The sequence below is a fragment of the Myotis myotis genome, unplaced genomic scaffold (assembly GCF_014108235.1).
Source record: "Myotis myotis isolate mMyoMyo1 unplaced genomic scaffold, mMyoMyo1.p scaffold_m19_p_1, whole genome shotgun sequence".
Taxonomy (NCBI): Eukaryota; Metazoa; Chordata; class Mammalia; order Chiroptera; family Vespertilionidae; genus Myotis; species Myotis myotis.
In genome coordinates this window covers 75,624,713-75,649,792 of record NW_023416313.1, presented here as the reverse complement: position 1 = coordinate 75,649,792, position 25,080 = coordinate 75,624,713, and the positions used below count along the sequence as shown (strand labels likewise).

The 25,080-nt window shown below is 36.1% G+C and overlaps 1 protein-coding gene across 1 annotated transcript in view; it reads left to right on the top strand.

Annotated features, from left to right (window-relative positions):
* The window catches only part of TAF3 (TATA-box binding protein associated factor 3), a 191,576-nt gene that overhangs the window by 132,614 nt on the left and 33,882 nt on the right, over window positions 1-25,080 (top strand). Inside the window, 4 exon segments of the mRNA XM_036341524.1 lie at window positions 10,904-11,160; window positions 11,162-11,216; window positions 11,219-12,732; window positions 24,010-24,092. Coding sequence (XP_036197417.1) covers window positions 10,904-11,160; window positions 11,162-11,216; window positions 11,219-12,732; window positions 24,010-24,092 — 1,909 coding nt within the window.

Sequence of the window (25,080 nt, the reverse complement as noted above, 5' to 3'; positions counted from 1 at the left end):
ATTTGAACTATTTTCAAAATGATTTCACATTGTGTGTTCACTTACTACACCTGATAGTCCTATGAAGTAAGTAGGGTCAACATTATTTTGTGTGTGTACAGATAAAGAATCTTGTGCTCATCAATACACATAAATGGTAAAGGGCTGGTTCTATAAACCAGGGTCATCTTCTAGTCCATCACTGTTTCCATTGTAAAGAAATGCTACCTTAATAATAAAGTATGGTTTGGGATAAAGAGTGTGCTTCTAAACACTAATCCAAAACCCTGAGGTCATGTGGCAAGTTAGTGTAGTAGAAAGGATTGTATACAAGAGGTAATTGGTAAATGGGATGTCTTATATAAGTGAGCACAAGAAGGGAAAGAAATGGCCAACATGGGGCAACAACAAAGTTGTCCCCTTCTTGACCCTTGACTTTAGGGATGTCCAATGTAATGTTATTTTAATAACTAAAACATTTTCTCAGTATTAGATAAAAGGATTATAGTAAGCATTTAATAATAATTTAGACAACTGTCATATTTCATTGATCCTGACGCATTATCAATCATAAGAAGCACCATTCTTTTATGTACCACTAAGAAAAAAACAAAACCACACAATGTCAAATAGACTGTGAATCAGTTCTTTCTTATCAGACAAAATGTTTCTTTGTAACTGCATAGAACAAATATTTCTTCTTCAAATTTTTTGAATGGTTTGTTGACTGAAACATTGAGGAGTTGCAATGTCCAGTCATTCTACCAAGAGTAACAAGTTCACCCGTGCACAGGCCATAACTGCTATATCACTGTCACTTATTCAAGTAATAGAGACAAGAAGATGCCTTTGATTATAAAACACATCAGTTTCAGAGTTGCACATTTTAACACCATTAGAACCAATGAAATATGATAAAATAGTTCTTATTATTTTTTCTAATAATAAAATATTTATTATCAGCCTGTTGATTGCTTAGCAGCTAAAGGCAAAAGTGGTTCCTCTCTTAGTGAAGCTTAGTTGGAGACACAGATAAGAAATGCATTAACAATGAAACCTACTTATTTTTGGAGGTAAGGAATGACGAGAGAATACTTCTTTGAGAAGACAATAATTAAGTTTAAGACTTACAGGTTGAGAGAGAGGCAAGCATGGAAATCATGAAGAGCGTTCCCAGCAGAGTAGAGCAGAATCTGTGTCTAAATACCCTGAGGAAGGAAGAACTTGATGTATTCCAGAAATTCAAAGAATGATCATGTGGCTTAACCAGAGTGTTCTGCACATAGCTGGTTCTTTGAATTTAAACTAAAATATCTCCCAGTTTGGGTTTAGAAGAATGTTTTTCCAGAGATGGATGGTCACAGTGTTAAAGTTCATAAGGCACATTTAATCTTTTCATTAAATGCCTTCTGAGGGCTAGAATTACTTTCAAGCAAAATCTTTTATTTTAAATCAGTACTCCATAAAAGTATTTGATGTTGATGAAGTTATAGCCATATAATTATATACGGTTGTTCCTCATTATGCATGGATTCCATGTTTACAATTTTGCCTACTTGCTAAAATGTATGTGTAACTTCAAAATCACTTTCACGATCATTCAGAGTGGCAAAAAATTAGAGATACACCTAACATACATGTTTGCTCTGAGTTCGAATAAGGTGGCCCTCTGCCTTGTTATTTCAACTCTCATATTGTAAACAAGTGTCATTTTTCAAGGCCTATTTAATGCCAAATTTTTCATACTTTTTGATTTTTGTTGGTGATTGTGCTGTTTAAAATGACCCCCAAGCACAATGCTTAAGTGCTGACTAATGTTCGTAAGTGTAGGAAGGTTGAGAAGTGCCTTACAGAGAAAATACTTGTTAGATAAGCTTCATTCTGACATGATATAGTGCTGTTGAGCATGAGTTCTATGCTAATTAATCAACAATATATATTAAATGAGGTGTCTTTAAACAGAAACACACATAAAATGTTATGTATTGATCTGCTAACAAAAAAATGTTTGATCAAAGCCTCATAAGAACCTTTCCCTTAGAAGCAGTGGTTCCATTTTCACTAGTTTTATGGTAATTTTATAAGGACACAACCACCACAAATAACACAAATTCCACTGTACATGTATATGATGTGAATAGATCGTTAATATGTTGCTGTGTAGCAAGCCATCTAAACATTTAATGGCTTAAAACAGTTACTATTAGCTCACAATTCTGTGAGTTGGCATTTTGGATTGGCTCAGCTGTGCGATTCTTCTGCTGGACATGGCTGGGCTTGGTTATACATTTGTGATCAGCTGCTGATCAGTGGCCTCATTCATATGTCTGATAATCCAGCAGGTTCACTTGGCTCACTCATGCGAGGGCAGTTGCAAGTTGTTCCAAAGCAGCAAGAGGGCAAGCCCCAGGATGCAAGTGGTTTTCAAGCCTGTGCTTATGTCATGTTCACCAACTCTGACCCATCAGGTACAGGGTCACCTAAGTGCAAGTAGGCTCACCTTTAAGAGCAGCCCACAGAAAGGGCATAGGTGCAGGGAGGGAAGAATTTTTATTCTTTTTGTACAGTCTAATTCATACATTAAGCACTTTGCTGAATTCTTTACATCATTTGCCTTACTATTATTCAAAAACCAAAGAGGCAGTACTGTCTGTTAACCCAAATTGGCATAAAGGGAAATTGAAGTTCAGAAAGATTAAGCAACTGCATAGCCAGTAAAGGCAGGTCACACGTGTCTGTGTGATTACAAAGTTTTTATTTTTTCTGTATTATTTTGCCTTCTGATAGATTAATGGCTAATTTGCCTAATTTGTCTCATTCTGGGAACAAAACAAACAAACAAAAAACAGCAATAAGATTAGTTTCACAAATTCCATTGTCTCTTAGAAAAGAAACCATGTCCTGTGCAAAGTCTTACTGTTGTAGTAAGTTTAAGAAAATCATGGTAATAGTGATTTGTGAGTCTGTGGTACTTGATTATGAATTTGGTTTTCACAAAGGGCTTACATCCTGGATGTGGAATCTTAGTTGTAATCGAATTTATCCTGAAAGACTTAAAGGAAGATGATTAAAATATTAGAGATATTGACATTGTCTGACGAGATCTCCTTGTATTTATTTCTTTTTTTAAAATCCACAGTATTACCATAGCCTGGCCCTATTATGCTATTGTAATCATAGTTGAACTGAGAAGGGTGATTAACGATAGCAATTTATTGTATCTGAGGAGGAGAGAAAATAGGAGATGTTGTCGTTATCATAAATCATATCATAAATAACCCAAAAGAAGCACTCAGAATGCTTGTGTGGTGTCAGCAGCAGGCCCTTTCAGGCACGTTAGCCCAGGATGTAGCCATAGAAACCCCAAAGTCATATTGTTATCTTACTCTTGCTGCAGTTATGTGATACAACAGTATTAACATATAGATTAGGCCATTTATAATACTAGGTGTCATTTCAGGTTGGCTTGCTTATATAGCATTTTAGTTTTTTATTGTGCAGAATGTTAGTGAAGTAGTGCTTTTTTACAGGTCAGTGTGTATATAAGTATTATAACACATCTTCATTCTGTTATTAATTTATTGTGTTATTCATTGCTTGTACTGTATGGATTGTCATTGCCTAATTGTCGTGTCTTCACTAGTAATTTGGTTTTTTTTAAGTAAATAGGCTTGTTTAAAAAATACCTACTCACTTTTGCACATTGAATTGTGTTTTAAGGGTCTAATTACTGTTACATTATAGACAGGATGATTTAAAATATATTTTATGAGGGAACGTAGATGGGATTTTTAAAAATTTAGCCTCATTTGGAACTCAAAGATTAAATGTTGGAATGGATTAAGATTGTTTTTATATTGTTCCCATTCCTCTCTTTTCCAGGCACCCAATGTCTGCCCATCTTCCAACTGCCCTACACCTTCCCTCCTCACAGCAGCTTTCCACCTGAGTATTACCCTCCTGGCAGTACCCTGTGTTCCAGACCCTTTTAATCCTTAGCATTCCTTCAAATTACAAATTATGTTTCATTTTCTTAGAGTTTCCTTCCTCAAAAAGAAAGTGTCATTCATTTTTTTAGCTTTATGGCCTTAAATATATTTTGGTGGCAGACTTTTAAAGATCTCTCTTTATCCAAGACATAAATCAAGTGGTCAGAATGCCAAGTGTTGTTGCATGTAGTCAGTGAGATATTTAGGAGCAGAAATAGCTCCATCATGCCCTTTGGGACATCCCACATGCATGGTCAACTGCATGTAGAGATGGCCCTAATAGTGAAGATCTTCAGCTCTTAGAAGTAGGAGATCAGATGTCAATACTTACATGTTATAGATGGAGAAAACTTAAGTCTGGAAGAGTAGTGTGCTGTGCTAGGTTGCATCATCGCACTGGTAGCAGAACTTAAATGTAGTTTCAGTCCAGCTCCCTTTCTAGTTGACATTGTGATTTCTGTCTTACATGTCCCTGGATATGGCCACATGTGTACCTTGTACCTATCCCTGCCACAGCACTTAAACTGATAGCCACAACATGTGGTAAATTCTTAAGGATAGTAAATCATGTCTCATTCGACTTTATTTTCCCAGGATCTAACATAGTGCTTGCCACAGTGGTATTCAGAAGACACTCGGTGGGTGGGTGGGTGGGTGGGTGGATGGATGGATGGACAGACAGACTGGTGAATGAGTGAGGAGTGAATAAATGAGCATTAGTAGTATTGATTCACTTTAAAGAATTGGTTATAGTAACTATATCTAATAATCCAGACAAGTGGAATGGTATTTTTGAACAAAATATATATTCTAATGTTTTTTAAATTAAATTGATTTTAGAGAGAGAGGAAGGGAGATAGAAACATCAATGAGCGAGAGACATCGGTTGGCTGCCTCCTGCACACACCCCACTGGGGATCGAGCCCACAACCCGGGCATGTGCCCTGAATTGAACTATGACCTCCTGAGCCACACCAGCTGGGCAAAAAATATATATTTTAAATGAATCCTTTCATACTTGTTAATAAAAGAGGACTCTGTTATAAAAACAGTGGGATGCATAAACTAACAGGAAAATAGGAAAATTTGTCATCATTTGCTAGAAATTAATTTCTGCACATGTATTTCAAAAAAAATCAGAAAAAACTTTATTTTAAATACACTTAATTTGGAATGAAATATATGCAGATAGCATTTTATTGTCCCAATATTTAAGGTTTAAAAACACAAGTATATTTGCTGCTTAATTTAAGATCATGCCACTGAATTTTAAAGTTGCACTCATCTGTGCAGTTAATGAGATAAAAAGCTTTCATGCCATATGCAAGCAATTTCTTTTTTCCCCTAATGTCCATGAGTTTTTTAGATTATAGTGTTTCTTTAAAGGCACTTACTATTCTAGTTAAAAAGATATTTTGTTCTAAGTCAATATTTACAGTAGCTTAAAATGAACCCCTAAAACTTTTTGGTGTGTTCAGACCTTATTGCCTTGTTTTGTTTTTGTTCGGGAAGTTTGGCGAAGAAGCATGTTTTTCTCATTACTCCTCTGGGGATATAGCTGTGTGAATATTTATTTGTGTCATTAATGAAGGAAAATTAGAATGGGCTTTGTAGTGTCTCCCCCTCCCATCAACATCTATGAAGTTTTTAAAGGATGTACATTAATATGGATCCATTTCATTTCTTATATGTAATTTTAAAAGAATTGTTCTGCAGTCACACACTAAATGAAAATGTTAATTTGGTGAACCTGGGTGTAGGGTGTTCGTGAGTTCTTGTAGTATTCTTTCTTACACCTTTTTCTATATGCTTGAAATTATGTGAAATTAAAAAGTTAACAAATAATTTTATGATCAAATATTGACTTGGAATCATGGATTGTTTACTTTAGAGATCATCTCTGTCTTCCCCCTCTTTCTTAAGTTATTCTACCTGTGATAAATTTGTGCTCAGTCATTTCTGTTATTGCACATATTTTCCCCTTTTTGACAAATGAGAAAACGTACTATATATGCAAAATCATTTGGCAAAGTGAAGTTATTTATTTTAAAAAAAGAATGAAGTTCTTCTTAATGTAGCAGCATTTTTCTTTTATTGAATTATAACATTCATATTTTAGTTAATTTATATGACAAATAAATTTGTTGATGGTGGACATGAACCTCTACAGGAAGCAGGAAGTTAACATTTTTTTTTTACAGTAGGGGTTCCTACACTGCTTTAAGGTTCTTTGTATGTTTTTGTTTGGTGGTGGAGTCTTCTTTTTCCTCCTAGAAGTAAAGAAGTTACATCATAATTTATGGTATTTGTTTATTTATTTATTAATTTTTGGTGAATGACAGTGCTAATAATCACTTATAGCAAATAGAATGTCAAAAGTCTTATCATTGTTAACTTTGGCCAAATTTTAACACAAGCAGAAAAGGAAACACTTTTTGTAAATAATTTCTTACTATACCTTTAGCAGCATGAGCATTAACCCTTATCCAGCTTTCCTTTCTACAATGTCTGTTATCCTACATAGTCTCCCAGCAGCTCCAGACTGTTCATCACAGGAGAGTTATTAGGACAGATGGCTAAGGTGATAGCCTCTCCACCTGCAGATGCTAATTCTGGACTTGCGCTCTTTTATTCGGTTTGCAAGAGATTTGAGTTAGGAGAGGGTATTTTTGTTTGTTTTGTTTTTTAGTCTTCTCAAAAAAGGATTCCAAGATTATGTTTATTTTACAATGTATATCTCTATTATTGACCAGTATTATTTAATAGTTTGAATAGTTGTTGAACTCTACTAATCAGTTTTCACTGTACTTTCAAGGTATATGATGCTAATGTGCTCATCTTCTAGATCAATGAAGTAAAGCACTAAGAAGTTCAGACACTTGTTTAAAATCTCACAACTAGTAGTTTTCCTTGAACTTATTTTCCCCCCAACATTTGTTTATGGCATAAATACAGAGGAGTATTTTCCTTCCAGTTTCCAAATATTGAAATAGTAGAAAATGAGTTAGTTCTGTGGAAATAAACACCTTTAAAATACTCATATAAGAATGTCACATTTCTGACTTTGGAACACAGCTTTTATTCTAATATCTATATTTGTGTTAAATTAGAAAGAGCTTATGACCCATATTTTCTTTTTTGGTAATTTTTAAAAATTGTCTTTATTATTGAAAGTATTACAGATGTCCTCTGTGGGTTTTTGTTGTTGTTGTTTTTCCCATTGACCCCCAACTCATATTTTCCTTCTTTTTTTTTTTTTTTTTTTGCTGATTTGAGAGAAAGATATCAGTTTGTTGTTCCACTTATTTATGCATTCATTGGTTGATTCTTATATCTTCCCTGACTGGGCATTAAACTACAACCCTGGCACACCAACCAACCAAGCCACCTTTATGTAATAATGTATCAAGATCAAATTCTTGTAATATTAAACTTCTGTTAGCCAAATTTTGTGCTATTTTATAGTAAAACTCTTTTGAGTCTAGGAGAATGTTAAAACTTTTAGGATATTTTACAGATTATTGGTAAATGGTGCTTATAATACACATTAACACAAAGAATGCTTTACTATCCTAGTTAAAAAGAATAGTAGCCCTAACTGGTTTGGCTCAGTGGATAGAGCGTCAGCCTGCGGACTGAAGGGTCCCAGGTTCGATTCCGGTCAAGGGCATGTACCTTGGTTGCGGGCACATCCCCAGTAGGAGGTGTGCAGGAGGCAGCTGATTGAGGTTTCTCTCTCATCGATGTTTCTAACTCTCTATCCCTCTCCCTTCCTCTCTGTAAAAAATCAATAAAATATATTTTAAAAATAAAAAATAAATAAAAATAAAAAGAATAGTAAACTGTTATCAAACTGAAACTAACCTTCAAGTTGAGGTTTGGGTGACCATAAAGGATAAATCATTCAATAGTCATCATATGTTTATCTTATTCCAAACTTAGAACATAGAATTAAAATTATTCATGTAATGAAAAGCCAGAAAGGCATTTGTATAATCACCAATTAAGTCTGCTTTTGAGCAGAGTTGTAGTCATTCGTTGAAATTTTGTGGTATTTTAAAAATTAAAATATATTCACTCGAATGGAAAACTTTCATACCAAGAGAATGAATTAGTAAGCATAGTATAATTTTACAACAGTGAAAATGAATAACTACAGCTACCTGCATCAACATGGGTGAATCTTAGAAACATATGTTGGGTGAAAAAAAGCTAAAGAACATTGTAGTGTGATACCACTTATAAAGAGTTCAAAAAGCAAACTAGATACAAATATGTAAAGGAACAAGGGAATGAAGAATATAAAAATCACGTCAGTAGTTATTTGGGGGTGAGCGTGGAAAGAGTAAAGGATGAATCAGAAACCAAAAGAGTTCCAATGACATTGCTACTGTTCTGTTTACAAAGTTAGGTGGCAGTGTCACAGGTATTCATTCATTATTATGCCGTATGCCTTCTATGTACATTGCTTCTACTGTCTGGTATGTATCAGATAATTTCTAATTCAGAAATTTGTTGTAAATATCTCCACACTTTTCCTGTTCTTATTAAAGTTTAAGGCTTTCTCTTTCAGCACAATTATTTTTTCATCCTGATGAATTTTGATGCTACAATTGAAGCTTTCTTATAAAATCTTTAAACATAAAAGTAATTGTATATTAAACTAACCAAAATAAGAAACATTTGTATGTTAAGAATTCCTAAAATCAGCACTTGTAGTAGTTTAGCTTTACAATTCATTTATATTCTTCTAACCATGTAAAGCTTATAGATGCATATTAGTCAGCAGCATGGACTTGAAATAAACAAAAAATGAAAATAAACAATAAAAGTAATAGAAACAGACTAACCCCTCCTGGCTGGTAGAGACCCACTTTGAATCAAGCTTTATGTTTTGTTTCAGCTTTCTTTTTTCATTTAAATGACAACAACCACCATTCTTTTTTCTGGGGTATGTTAACTCCAAATTCCAAGTGAACCAATCTGTTTTCTGAAGTATTTGCAGGAAAGTGGTACAGTTTTTCCTAGCTCAGACTACATACCTCTTTCAGTTCTAATACCCATCTGGTGGTCATCTTGCCAGTTTCAATTTGAAAGAATCTTACACTAGTAAAATAATACACTGTGTAGAAAACTCAGATTTTCAAGTTGTCCTACCTATAAAACAGACCTTCCATCTGGTAGACCTAGTACTGTCTTACTAGTAGTTCCAGGAGTTCCCTTTCAAGGGACTGATTCTATTAGAGCAGTTTCCTTTTGCTCTCCCAGGCATCCACCATGGAGATCTTTCTCCAGATTAGCCTCCAGAGTGAGAAGAACAAGGTGCACTCTAACATATTCTGAAGGTCTGCTATGCTGCCTATTGAAACCTTCCTCCTTCTTCCTACTCTGTTTATTTTCTGTTTCTGTTAAGGACTGCATTTCTCACTCAACAGGGCTCAAACCTTGAAATTGTGTTTGAATTCTTCCTACGCTCTTACACCTAATCATTTATCAGATTCTATTCATTCCATATTCAAAATATCATCTGCTTCTACTGCTTCCTATTCATTACCACTATTTTATATCAGACCTTTATTGTCACTTACCTGCATCATTTCAGTAATCCCTAACTTACCACTTCTCCATTACTCTCTGTTACTTCCCATCCATCATATATGTTCCTGCCAAAATAATTTTGCGAACGGGTACCCTGGTTATTTTTCTCCCTTATCTAAAAATCTTCACTAAGTCCAAACTACCAGTAGAATAAAGATTATTTCGTTTTTCTGGAATTCAAAACTTTTGGGATCTAGATACAACCTTAGTAAACTTACTTTCTACTATTCTTCATCTTGCACCCTTCTTTGCAGACAAATTAGTCCCACACACTTCCTAGGTTCGCTTCCATCTGTTTGTCATCTGTTCTGTACTTCATCATTCCCAATAGCCAGAAATCCGAAATGCTGCATAATTAATTAGTTGAGTCTTCCCCAGACCTTTGACATTTCTCCTTTGAACTACTGTAGCACTTCATTGTCTTATGGTACTATTCACTTCTTATTTTTTACTTATTCCAGTAGCTCTTTCAGCCTTTATCATGTATTATGCATGGTATATGCTTAGTTAATAGGTATAGAAAGAAATAATCCGATCTGACAGCAGTCCAGTCAAGTAGTCAGGGCAAGTAACATTAGCCCCTTTTGAAAGGTCAAGAAACAGGCTCTCAAAGAGGTTAAGAGATTGCCTAAGGCCTGTGGCTCTGTAGTGCCAGACCACCAGCTGATACACCATTTTTCTGATTCCACAGCCAATATGTATTTCACTGTACCACCCTGCCTCTCAAGGTGGCTAGCATCAAGCAAGCAAAATAGAAGACATAAATAGTATATGAATTCTGTCCAAGTTGGAGGATTGCATTTTCAAAATCCAAGAATTAAACTTTGTTATAAAAGGCCTAAAAAATGTATGCATTTTTATCATTTATGAGGTTAGTAGTCATATAATAACCACTATCTTGATTTTTAGAAGTGTTTATGTATGTTTTTGTGTGCATGTGTATGTATGTTTGTGTGTATGTGTACGTGTACATGTACACAAGAGGAAGAGGAAAAGAGAGAAGCAGCATTTACTCAGGTTAGGAAAGAATTAATAAAAGGGAGCAGATGACAAACAGGAAATACTTAGCAAACACCAGAGTCCAAAAGTAGGGCCAAACGACTTGAAAAGAAAACAACTCTATCAGCTATCACTGATTTCCACTCTTCAAAGAATGACCGCATGCAAGTTTGGAAGATCCTTGAAAATGCAATCACTTTACTCTCTAAACAGTCAAAAATTTTTCTTCAAATCATGTTTATTTTTGCCTAGAAATCATTACTTTTATTTGTTACAGGTTTTGGGTTTGTTTTTTTTAATAATCCACTAACACTTTTTTTTTTCTCTTCCTTTACCAGAAGAAGAAGAAGAGCAGGTGCCCACTGATGGGGGAACATCAGCAGAAGCCATGCAAGTTCCCTTGGAAGAAGACGATGAACTGGAGGAGGAGGAAATTATTAATGATGAGAATTTCTTGGGTAAGAGGCCGTTAGATGGCCCTGAAGTTGAAGAAATGCCTGCCACGAAGCGACCACGACAAATAAGCGCTAAAGGAGACACCCTGGATGTAGCATTATTGGAAGCTCGAGAACCACTCAGCTCAACCCATACCCAAAAAAATTCCACCGATGCTTTCTCCAGTCCCTGTACAGGACAGCGCAGACCTCGCTCCTTCACGCCAGAGCCACCCATGTGAGTTCCAGTTGCAAAATCACAAATGCCAACCACAAAACCCTTAGAAACAAAGTCATATACACCCAAAACAAAGACTAAAACTAGTTCTCCAGGACAGAAGACTAAATCACCTAAAATGACTCAGTCACCAGCAATGGTCGGAAGTCCTATTAGGTCACCAAAAACTGTACCCAAAGAAAAGAAATCTCCTGGACGTTCTAAGAGCCCCAAAAGCCCCAAGAGTCCTAAGGTTATAACCAATATTCCCCAAGCACCAGTCAGACCTGAAACACCAAATAGGACTCCTTCAGCTACAATATGTGAAAAAATTAGTAAAGAGACCCTTCAGGTAAAACAAATACAAACACCCCCTGAGGCTGGGAAGCTGAACAATGAGAATCTGCCAAGAAAAGCTGTTGTGATCGACAAAACAATTGATGACTCTATTGATGCTGTGATTGCACGAGCTTGTGCTGAACGAGAGCCAGATCCTTTTGAGTTTTCTTCTGGATCAGAATCAGAAGGAGACATTTTTACCAGCCCTAAGCGAATTTCAAGTTCAGAATGTACAACTCCAAAAGCTTCAACTTCCTTGAATAATTTCACTAAGTTAGGGTCCACTCCTCTGCCTCTTTCAGGTGGAACATCAAGTTCTGATAATTCCTGGACAATGGATGCCTCCATCGATGAAGTTGTACGGAAAGCAAAAATGGGAACAGCTTCCAATGTGCCCCCCAGCTTTCCTTACCTCTCCTCTCCCTCAGTCTCTCCTCCCACACCCGAACCTCTGCACAAGCTGTATGAGGAGAAAACCAAATTGCCTTCCTCAGTGGACATCAAAAAGAAGTTGAAAAAGGAACTGAGGACGAAAATGAAAAAGAAAGAGAAGCAGAGAGATAGGGAACGGGAAAGAGACAAAAGCAAGGACAAGAGTAAAGAGAAGGATAAAGTTAAAGACAAAGAGAAAGAAAAGGAGGCAAATAAGGAAGCCAAGTATCCATGGAAGGAATTCCTGAAAGATGAAGAATCAGATCCCTATAAGTTTAAAATAAAAGAATTTGAAGAGGTTGATTCCAAAGTGAGATTGAAAGATGGACTTGTGAGAAAGGAGAAAGAAAAGCATAAAGATAAGAAGAAAGATAGAGAAAAGGGCAAAAAAGATAAAGATAAGCGAGACAAAGACAAAGTTAAAGATAAAGGTCGTGAAGAGAAAGTGAAAGTGGCACCAGCCCCCCTGGTACTGCCGCCCAAGGACATGGCTCTGCCCTTGTTCAGCCCCACGGGGGCCGTGAGGATCCCAGCCATGCTGCCCTCTTTGTCACCCATGCTTCCTGAAAAATTGTTTGAAGAAAAAGAGAAGCCTAAGGAGAAAGAAAGAAAAAGGGACAAAAAGGAGAAGAAGAAAAAGAAAGAGAAAGAGAAGGAAAAGGAGAAGAAAGAGAAGGAAAGGGAAAAAGAGAAGAGAGAGAGAGAGAAGAGAGAAAAAGAAAAGGAGAAACACAAGCATGAAAAAGTAAGCTGTTTCTCATTTTCAGCACTATCTGAACAAAGTCATATTGAAAAATACAGGTAAACAAAGCCAGCCATTTTATCTGTAATTTGGATGCAAATCACCCATAACTTAACTGGAAATATGTTTGTAATGGGGTTACAAAATTTATGTTTAATTTTAAAACCCATAAACTTGTAATCAAGCTCCCTGTGCACTGGAAAGTGTTAAAAATTCATAGCCTAAAAGGACTCTAATTACAGAGTATAAACTCTATTAAGTGTACTATTCTCTGTCCATTTTTAAGAAAAATCGGTAATCTTAAACTGTGAATAATATTTTTGTAATTATCAAGGCTACTACATACTATTTTGTACCCAAATATTAGGTACCAAAAAAAAAAACAACAACCCAGCATTCGTTTTTCTAAGAGCATGAGAAACTATGGCACTATTTTAAGAGGATAGCAAGGCCCGAGGAGTCCTTTCTTACTCACTAATTTTCTTTTTCATGAGCCATTTTTGTAAGTATTTAAGGTTATGGCTGCCCACTACTTTCTGTAAAATCTATTATCCTTCTATTTTCTGCTTTAATACGATTAGGGCATGTTTCTTAGTATCAAGGCTATCTAGCAGCCTGGATGGTGGGCAGAAAATAATTCCAAATATTTTATGATGTAAGTAAAGCAGGCTTTCATAGAGTATAGCCAAAGAAACTGATATACAACCTGTAGTTTTGTAGAAACTAGGACCTCAATTCTTTAGGCTCAGAATATGACCTGTAATGGCTTTGACTTTCAGCCCATGGTTGTTTGGATTATAGTAGTTGGTTGATTTAAAAAAAAAAAATTTTAACTTTCTTAAAAAGTATTCAAGTATTCATGGTACCAGATCCTTGGAGATCTTTTCCCTGCCTTCTGGAAGCAATCCTTCTTGAGGTTGACTACAAAATAATACACAGTTGTTTTTTTTCCATATAATAAATATGATGTATTTGACCTACAGCAGATCTATTACTAACACTTTTGCAATATTTTAAATTTCAAACTTACCTAGGAAAATTAGTTTAGCTAACATGAAGTAGGAACTCTCACATTTTTCTGCCTAACTTTATTCTTTCTCTAATAAATAGTCCTTCGCTATTATCTATATATATAAAAGGCTAAGCGACTGTCCAACCGGTAGCTATAATGCACAATGACCACCAGGGGGCAGACGCTCAACACAGGAGCTGCCAAGCTGCAGTGACTTGGCAGCGGTGGTTCTCGAGTGACACACCCTGGAACCAGCCAGGAGGGAGCCCGATTCCATGGTGCATCACCATAGAACCGCCCTCTCACAATCCAGGACCCCTCAGGGGATGTCAGAGAGCCAGTTTCGGCCCGATCCCCGCAAGCCAGGCAAAGGGACCCCACCTCCCGGAGGGACCTCGAAGGGCATCACTCCACAGATGCCCTTCAAGCTACAGCACCACCCCAGGTGCAGCTGGCCGGCGGGGGGGAGGGGAGGTACCCTGGGAGGTTGACTCCAGGGCCCATCATGCCCAGTCCCTCCCCGCCGGCCACTTTCTAATTAATTTTCTTTCAGTGTGCACGAATCTGTGCTCTGGGGCACTAGTAAAATACAAAGAAATAGAATGGACATTTGATAATAATTGAACATTGGCAAATTAATAAAGCACAGAAATTCTACTTTAATTTCCATTTTAAAAATCACTTTATCATCATGTTATTTTATGTAGTACCTGGCACTTCCACATACCTCTTTTCTTCTAACACACCTCTGACATAGGTTCAGCAGGTATTGCTATCAAACATTTACCAGTGAGAAGCTGAGAGAGTGACTTGCCCAAGTCACAGTCACACAACCATCAAGAGCCAGGTTATGTACCAGGTACATGCAAATATACCTCACCTTTCCGAATATTTACTAGTGGAGATCTTGCCTGGCAGCAATTAGTCACTTACCATCATATACCTAGTAACTTGGCACCTGAGCCCCCAGCAAATCAAATAGGATACTGTTGCTTTCCTTGCCATCTTAACTTTGGAAAGTCAATGGAGTTGTTTCAATGGCCATCACCATCTTAACTTTGAAAAGTCAGTGAAGTTGTTTCAACACAATTTGAGTACAGCCCATCAGATTAGGTTTGTAGCAGTAGTCTGTGCCTTTCCTCAGCATCTGCCTGACTTTAGAAAGGGAAAGTCCCTCAGACAGCCTCGGTTGGAAGCAAAGGCTCAGTTACGAGTTGCACAGATTTCACCTAACAGAAGCCTACAAATCCTTTTGTCAGTTTTGATGGATATGGATCAGATAAGTGCCAAATATAAGAAATTATAAAGTCAGCTATCTTATGGTCTTTAAAAATAATAAACAGTATTGTCTCTAGAGTTAAACCTGAATTGAAATTCTGACTTTTTAGTTGAGTGAAATTAGACAAGTTGCTTTTGTGAGGATTAAATGAAATAACATCTGAGATGTGCTTAGTGTTCTGTCTGGCACATAAGTGCTCAGTAAATGGGACATGAAAGTAATAGTGGCGGTGAGTGTTATTATTCCATTCTGAATCAATCACAGAAAGGTAGAAATATAGAGTTTGGCACTCATTGGACTGTATGAGCTATGGTTATAATATTTATTCTGCTTTCTAGGCATGTTTTTTTTTAATTTTAGCTCTTTATACAGATAGTAAAGGATAAAAGCTATTACAGCCCACGGAAATGCCATTGACAACGAGAAGAAATTGAGATATTAACTTAAACATTGACTTCTTTTTGAACTTCATTTAATTCCCCCACAAGTCATATGAGTTAATACAACTCAAGCCATATGACTTAATGAAAGTAGACCTGAAATTGGGTTACATATAGTCTAAGAAATCTCTTATATATCCATAAAAGAAAGACAACAAAGGTAAATAAAAATGAAGGATATCTAAGCTGCCCCAGGAAATGTCTTCTGTCAAAAGTATGAGGGACAATAATCTCATTTCTTCCTTCTCATCCCAACCAACTCACAGAAGCAACTCTCACATTGACCCAGAGCCGCAAGCAAGAGCATTGTTTTAATAAAGAAAATGATCTTTAATATGGTTATTTTACCTACCTGTAAAGTTTTTATCATCCATACCCATGTGGTTATCAATATAAAAGCAATAAAGATACCATTAATTAAACGGGGATCTGCATGGTAGGTAGAAGGAACCGTGGGCTTTGGAATCCAGCAGATCTGAGAAAAGAGCCAGGATAAGTTTCTTAGTTTCTTTAATCCTTAGGTGCTTCATCTTTAAAGTAGGGATATGATAATCACATTTTTTAAAAAACAGCAATAGTTATAATTTATGAGTAATTATATGCTAAACACTATGTATGTTTAATTCCTTAACACAACTCTGTAAGGTAGTTACTATAATTATCACTTTAAGATGAGAAACAGAGTCCTGGACAGGTAGCTCAGTTGGTTAGAACATCATCCCCATATGCCAAGGTTGCATTCCCATATACCATCAGGGCACATACAAGAAGCAACCAATGAATGCATAAATAAGTGGAACAATGGGTCATTGGCTCTCTTCTCCCCCCGCCCCTCTTTTCTTCTCTGTCTAAAATCAATAAAAAAAAAAAAACAAAGAAAAATTTTAAGATGAAAAATGGAGACTTAGAGAGATTAGTAAACCTGCCCAAGATCACACATATAGAAAGTGATTTAAGAGGAGCCACAATTTCAACCCAGGCCATCAGGTGCTATAATTGATGTTCTTAACCACTGTACTCTAATTGAATTACAAATGGATTAAGTGAAATAATATATGCAAGGCACCTGGCTCAGTGACGCACTATCAGAAAAATAGTTTTTCTAACAGTGGTAATAATACAAAGTATGGTGATTTATGTACAATCTTTCAGTTCCCCTTTATAGGCAGTAATATGCATTAGTCAAGGTTGGGAGTGCAGTCTTTCACCTTTTTACAATAGATTCAAACTGACTTTTTATGGAAAACATTTAAAGAGCAGTGATGTTGAGCAGTCACAAACCTAGCCACAATGGCTTTAGCAGTGATAAACCTAACAGTACATTTCAGAGCAGTTTAAAAATCTTGTTTCAATTTGTGTCGGTGTATGTATTGCATAAGTATTTTTTTTAAGGGGGATCATTGTGAAAAAATAAAATGGCTTATTTTTTATATTAGTGGAATTAAATAGTTGTATATTTCACCTTATAATCCAAAATTTGTCAAGCTTGTAAATATATTTTATGCTCTTATTTGAATACTAGAGACCCAATGCACGAAATTCGTGCAAGGGGCTCAGCCCTCGCAGCCATGTCGGCTTACTTCAGCCCCAACTTCGTCCGGAAGGTCATTCCGCTGTTCGGACTAATTAGCATATTACACTTTTATTATTATAGATGGTCTAAAAAGTCACCGTAGAGTTTCACCACCCCCCAAAATGATGTCATAGTCTGTAAGTAAATAGGCCCAGTGCTAGCCCACAAAGAGCATGGGCTTCAGAGCAGGCTGACTTGTGGATACCACTCACTAGTTAGTCACCAATTTCTTCTAACCTCTCTGATCCTCTGCTTCCTTCTCTCCATCTCCTTCCTCCTGTTCAATACTGGGAAAAGACAGCAGCATCATAAAGTATGGTTTACCTCTGCTTAAAAACAATAGTTTCATACCTTCTCTAAGCATATTTTGGCTTGAAAGGCCTCTTCTCTGCCTTCTCATAGAAAACAAGACTAATTTGTGTCACTTAAGATGAGTAAGTAGATGACTGTGACAATTCAGAATGTTCTTACAACTAACCAATAATGTTGATAATCAACCCACAGGTAATTGAATTTGCTTATAATGGAAAGCTCATCAGTTCTCCAAAAATTTTAAAGGATTCTCCAAAATTTTTATCCTATCAATTAATAAATTGTATGTTTTTTGGTTTGGGGGCTTTTTGTTTTTTTGAGCTAACATCAGCTATTGAATGAACTAACACAGCTAGTAAATGCCACTAGCAGCTGCTACTTTACTGAGTGCATGGACACTTGGTACTTGCCAGACCTGGCCAGATTTAATTAGTTAATTCTCCAAGAGCTCTGAGAGTTTGGTACTGTTGCTCTTGTTTTATAGTTGAGAAAAACAGATGTGTCTCATGAGTGGCAGAATTGTGACTTGGCCCAAGTATGTCCAAGCAAAGCCTGTGTTCTTTGTTACCCAAAATAGCTTTCTCAGGCCAGTCACCTATAGAAGCTGATGAGAGGGATGAGCATGGCTTCATACTCTAGAGCAGGGTAGGAAACCCTTTTTCTGCCAAGGCCCATTTGGATATTTATAACATCATTTGCTTCATATAATCCACTTAACATCAATTTACGTTGCTATGAAAAAAGCTCCTAGATTTATTGAATTTTGAGTCCCGCCTGTGGTTGCCTTGGCAGGGCCAGACCAAATTATTTCTCGGGCCTTATACAGCCCGTGGGCCAGATGTTCCCCACCCCTGCTCTAGAGTATGCTGACATTATGATTTTAGAAAATTTTAGTCCCTGAAGAGGTCTTAGAGACCTCCTGTTCAACTGACTTATTTTAAAGAACAGACAGTAGAAGCTTTAATAACTTCAGTAATCAAAGTTAAAATGTTGAATATTTCTTTATTCCCAAATCCCTTAGTATGTTTCCCCAAATAATCTTTTATTGAACTTAAACAGTTTCTTTTTCAGAGACTGATAATCTTACTGATTCATGCCTTTAACCAACGATTGTCACCATTTTTTTTCTACTTAAAGTAATACCTCATTTCTAGTCTTTTCTCATCAGCTCTTATAATTAACTAGTGAAATGAAGGGTTTTGGTAAATAAAATAACCCAGTAAAAAGGAGGAAACATTCCTTTCCTGTTTCTTACAACAGTCTGTTGCAAGAGGAATCCAGTAACTGATGTTTAAATGAGTATGTCTGAATTTATAGAAATTTACCAAAGGCCATCTCTAAGTCTTCATATGAATGAACTCTGAGTGCTTAATGATGGTCTGAGTTCTATTTCATTTGTCCTTGCTGTATTGCACTTGTTATACTTGACCACAATAGTAGATCTCCTCCTGACTGCCTTTTTAATATTTTAAACAGGTTATCAATATTTAGTTAGACTATGTTTTCAAATGGAAATAATGTAAAGACTTTAATTGCTAAGGAAGACCAGAAGATGGTTACCAGTGTCATAGTTTAGCATCCAAAATGTTAGGTTATTAAATTTGGCTTTTATCACTACGATTTCTGGGTATTTTTCTGACATACTAGCATAGATGGGAATCTGAATTAGCATTGGCTGAACTTGTTGCCACCCTACCTAGCACTCATATATGGGTGTTTTTTTTTAAATGAAAAAAGTTTAATATTAAAAAAAGTAGAAAATAAAAACTTGGCCAGATTATATTGACAAAGCTACCCATTACCTTTGCAGAAAGTCCCTGTCAGAAGATAAACTTTAAAGCTGGAATGCATGAAAGAGTTCCAAGATAGAATTTAAATTTAAACTGATTCTTTATAGATAAGCTTTTTAAAAATCCACCTCTTTGCTTCAAGTCAGGATTTTAAAAATAAATTTCTCCTTTAAATCTCTTGAGCGATTTTCATTTTTTGCAAGGCCGCACTGCTGGTGTCCTGGAAAAATGGAGAGTTAGAGCTTTATCAGTTGGTGCCCTGAGGTATGTGGCAAAGAAGCTAAATCCTTGAAGATTAGCAAAAAAAAAAATGCAGCACATGGCAATAAGGGGCTTATATGACTACTAGTATTAGTTCAGGTGAAAGAAGTATTGCTTATACATAAAACTGGACAAATCCACTGACAATGTATTTTTAGTTAGCTACAAAGAAGTCTTATATTACTGGACTTTGCCTCTTTGGTGAATTCGGAAGCTTAGTAATCCACTGTAAATGCTCTTCTGCGTGCCCCAATTCTCAGCAACACTCTAAAGGGCTGTTCTTTATTTTAACCCTTAGATGCTCATGTCTTCTCACATTTTTGGCTTAGTCATATTGCTTAAGTAACTGAAGTAGTTACCATTTAGTTTGTTGATTCCTGAGAAGAACACATGAGAAATTACTTTTACTATTGTAGGAAACATCTCTTATTTTGGTAGGCATTTGGGTAAAGTTATTGTAAATAAAAGTCTGGTAAGAAATTTTTATTTAGAAATTGTACTTTCTATATATTATTAGAATCCCTATTAATCTTTCTCAATACTTGCTTGAATTTTATATTTAGGTTAATCTGATTTAGCTTCTTTAAGAATGAAGTTTAGGTCTGTAAGTATTTTAGAGTAGGGTAACCAGATGTTCTGGTTTGCCTGGGACAGCCCAGTTTACACCTGTTATGTTATATAATGCCCACTTTCACCTCAAAGGGGTCTCTGTTTGGATGATGTCTTCATCCTCATTATAGCTAAAACTGAGCTAAGGTAGCAGGTTCTAAGTCATTCATCAACTCAGCAGGTTTACTAAATATCTGTCGTCTTCAGAGCACATTTTTACCATTTTTAATTTTACTTACAAAATTTATCTCCATTTTTGTTTGCTAATTTTTTTACACACAGTATCATTTTACTTTTTTTTATATAGTAGATCATAAATAAACCATGTCTGGATTCTTTTGCCCTGTCACACCATTTAAGACAGCATCAAAAATCCATCCACTTTAGTTGAATGGAAGTAAAGCCAAAGTTAATCTCAATTTCATATAAACTAGTTAGCCTTCCATAGAGAAAAGAAATATTTTACAACCAACCCTTGCCATCTCACAAGTACATTCATCAAAAAAGACATTGACAGAGAACGTGAACAGCTCTATGCAAGACATCAGCATTACCAGAAAAAAAGAACTCAAAGTGTATGGCAAAGAGTCAAGGAGCTGTATGGTAGAGCAGGGGATGAATGTGGTGTCAGGAAACCTAGATTTAACTAGCTTTTTTAAAAATTAAAGCTTAATAAAGTGTTATGTAATAATTGTATTGTGGGTTGAAGAAATAAGGAATATTACTCCTAATACCTCATCACTTAGGAGTTTGTGACCCTAAATTTTTTTTAGAATTGAAGAAATCTAGGAATTTTATGTAATTTTTTATTCTTTGAATCAGAATAACTATTCAGTCCTACTTTTGCTATTTGTGTGACTTAAAAATGGAAAAGGGAAAGGAAATGGAAAAGAAAGGAAAAATGGTGACTTCGTATATGATCCCTGTAAAATGAAAACCATAATATGTATCCCACTTACTCATTTAAAAACCTAAAGGAGAACATCTGAAAAGTAACCAAGCGCAATGGCTGGCAAATAGTATGTGGTTTATAAATGTTTGGTTTTAATATATTTGCTTATTCTCCCACAGATCACACAGGAAGGTGAGAAAAATACAGAAGCCTTAATAGTTTACAGAGTATACTGGACCATTGGTTTTCTGATTGGTTAGATATGGAACATTTTTGCAACGACGGGGAGGAAGAAAGTGAATGCCAACCTAGTTACTTGTACATGGATATTGCCCTGCCCCAGGGACCTTGATCCCTGAGGGCCTTTAGGAAAACCACTGGACTGGTCTGTCCAAGAAACTGGGCAAATGAAGGAGCCATCTGTCCAAAATGGGACCATTAAGAGGAGCAGGGTTTTATGGGGACGTTGATAAGTTAAAGTTTAGATGTGATGAGATGAAATATTCATAGGTTATTTAGTTGAAAATGTTCAGTAGACAACATTATATTTTAATCTTAGGTTCATCATTGCTAATCTAGAGGGGATGAGTTTAAAGACATGGCATATTTAAAACTTAAGATTAAAACCATGGACATGGATGAGATCACTGAACAAACTGTAGAATGACAAGAGGAAAGGACCAAGTAAAGTCAGGCACAAGTAGAGGGCTTTGTAAAGGAGAAGAGAGGAGATTGATAATATCTATAATAGAAAAACATACTGGGACATTAGGAAATAATTCATGTCTAGAAATAGTGGTTTCAATAGTATTATTTCAGGGCCTGAAAGTAGATTGGAATGGCTGAGAAACTAATGAATTGAAAACTGAGAGATATGTGAGGTTGTTAGCCAGTGATTGAAGAGAAGGTAATAAAAAAAAAAAAAGTCAAGCACATTTAAAAGCTAGATGAAAATAATGAATAGAACTGAGAAGTTGAAAATGCTATAAATAAGCTAATTGATGGAGGAGGTTTCTTTAGAAGACAAAAGGAGATGGGCTCTAGTGTATTTGTGGATATAGAGAAATTTATAGGGAGTTGAAGAAGTTCCCTAGCAGCCAAAGTCATAGATCTTGATGTAACAATGGATTAAAAATAAATTTTAGAAAGGGACAGTTAAAAACATGAAAAAATAGTAGATTTGGCCCGTGTGCGCTCGCTCTCTCTCTCTCTCTCTCTCTCTCTCTCTCTCTCTCTCTCTCTGATAGTATATTGATTATTGTGTTATACTAGAGGCCCAGTGCATGAAATTCGTGCAAGAGTAGGCCTTCCTTCCCCTGGCTGCCAGCACCAGCTTCCCTCAGGCACCCAGGACCTGGGCTTTCCTCACAGTCCCAGCTTCATCCGGAAGATCGTCCAGAAGGACATCTGGTCTAATTAGCATATTATGCTTTTTTATTATGGTCATTTTTAGAACCACCAGACTGTTTCATCATTATTTAATTCTTGCACTTAAAATATATAATCAGTGATTTGCAATTAATTGTCACAGTGACTGGCAGTGTGTATAGTAGTACCCAAGATGGGGATATTAAACACCTGGCAGTGCCTAGGACAATTTTAGTCAAAGAACTATCCAACCAAAAATGGCAATAAAGCCCTATTGAAAGATTTTGATACAGATAATAATTTGGAACTGCAGAGCTTTTGTTCAGTTTGTTCATTCAAAATATTTATTACACCATAGGACCTTCAAACCAAAAATTGTGAAGATCCCTTTTAACATATTTAATTTGTATACGTATTATCTTTCTATTAGTGAGAAAGAATAGTTTCAAAATTTGTGAGATCTTTCAACTTCTTCAGCAGTTGCCTTCACCAAAAATCTTTTGCAAAAATACATTTTCTTTATATTACAGTATTTCAGGTCTTTGTACTACTAGCCAAAAAACTGAATGGTTTACTGCTATAAATTATACTTGGTGTTTCAGATTTTCATATGATAATGCAAACTTAAGATGAGTTTAATATTTTTGAAGTCCCGTAGACAAATGCCTTTTATAATAGCGAAATCATTGTTTGCTTTTTCTATTCTTGGTAGGTCTGGCGACTACTTTAATGCTCTACCAAATGGTTTGGATAACAAGTTTTGTTTAAATAATTCCAATAGTATAATCCAAGAAATGAACCAGCACTAAGAAAATACAGAGATGCCAAAACCGGTTTGGCTCAGTGGATAGAGCATCAGCCTGCGGACTAAAAGGTCCCAGGTTCGATTCCGGTCAAGGGCATATACCTTGGTTGCAGGCACATCCCCAGTAGGAGGTGTGCAGGAGGCAGCTGGTCGATGTTTCTCTCTCATCGATGTTTCTAACTCTCTATCCCTCTCCCTTCCTCTCTGTAAAAAAATCAATAAAAAAAAAATATATATATATATATATATATATAAAAGAAAATACAGAGTTAACTGCCACATTTACCTAAAGCAATTAAAGTTTGTAGAATTTCTCATGATACCAGGTAGCCTTTAGTTGTTGAGAAACTAAAACATTGGATAGCCCAGATTATCTCTGTATCTGGTATGTTAGCCACATTTAAGGCTTACATCTGCTTGTCAAGTTTGTGGAGATGGGGAAGTAGGAGAAGAGGTAGGAGGTACTTTTGTTGTGGGGGGGGGGGGTGAAATATACACACACACACACACACACACACACACACACACACACCCCACACACACATACACATACATACACATTAGAGGCCCGGTGCACGAAATTCGTGCACTCGGGGGGGGGGGGGGTCCCTCAGCCTGGCCTGCACCCTCTTGCAGTCTGGGAGCCTTCAGACATCCTTAGCACTGCCGTGGAGGCGGGAGAGGGTCCCAATATTGCCACTGTGCTTGCCAGCCTGCATTCGCCAGCCGTGAGCCAGGCTCAGGGCTTCTGGCTGAGCAGCACTCCCCCTGTGTAAGCGCACTGACCACCAGGGGGCAGCTCCTGCATTGAGCATCTTCCCCCTGGTGGCCAGTGCGCATCATAGTGACTGGTTGTTCAGTCAATTTGCATAATAGCCTTTTATTATATAGGATATATATATATATATATATTAACACTTAATGTCCTAACTTGAACAGATAAAAGTGGAGCCAGTTGTCCCAGCCCCAAGTCCAGTCATCCCCAGATTGACTCTCCGAGTTGGTGCAGGCCAAGACAAGATGTAAGTAAAAATGTTTTGAATTAGAGTGAAATAATTTCAATTGAATCTTCTCTACTCTTTCCTAGTGGATTTAGAACTCTGCAAACCTTTTCCAAATATGAACATGTGGGGTCAAGCTTTATTTTGAGATTCTTCATTTTCAAATTTTTATTGCTTTCTTCCTCAGAGCATATTGTTTTATTTAACATATAGGATTCTTTTGTTTTTCTTGTTCTTTTTTTTCTTTTTTAAAGACTAGCACATGACATTGATTCTACCTAGTTTTAAAGGTTCTGGTTATCTGAAAAGTAAGTAACTGTTAATTGAATAGACTAACCACTATATTACACTAAGGAGGATGTAATGTTATACCTTCTCAAGTATATATATTCTCTATCACTATAACAAAGAATGAGATTCCCTGCTTGCTCAGATGGCACATGGCTTTATTCTGTGCCTATAAAACAAAGATACTGCCAAAAGCCTGGTGAAACAGTATATAGTAGTAACAACTGTTTGTTTGTTTTTTAAGAGAACTGGAAATGTAAACCCATGTGTGCTGTTTATTTGTCTTAATTCTCACAGAATCATCATATCAACCCACCCTTTTTAAAAGTAAATTAGAAAAAATAAAAAAATAAATAAATAAAAATAAATAAATTAGCTGTCTATGTTTCTTTCATTCACGTTTGGTGTATGAATTAAGGCCTATATGATAATAAGGTAATAAAAAATTGATTTTTATTTTTTGTAAATCATGTTAAAATCATTCGTTTTATTCTAAAATCATATTATATATCATTTAAATGAATTTCACAAGCTAAATGTACAAGTTTACAACCTTACTTTAAACCATTAAGCCTGAAAATGGATTCGTTTACATTGCAAACAATCAAATACTGTGAAGAAAATAGGTTTACAAGGCATTTCATTTTTACTCAGTATTAGCATAAAAATGAAAGTAGAACTTATGAGTTTATTAAGTGGGTAGAATAGACAACAGAAAATA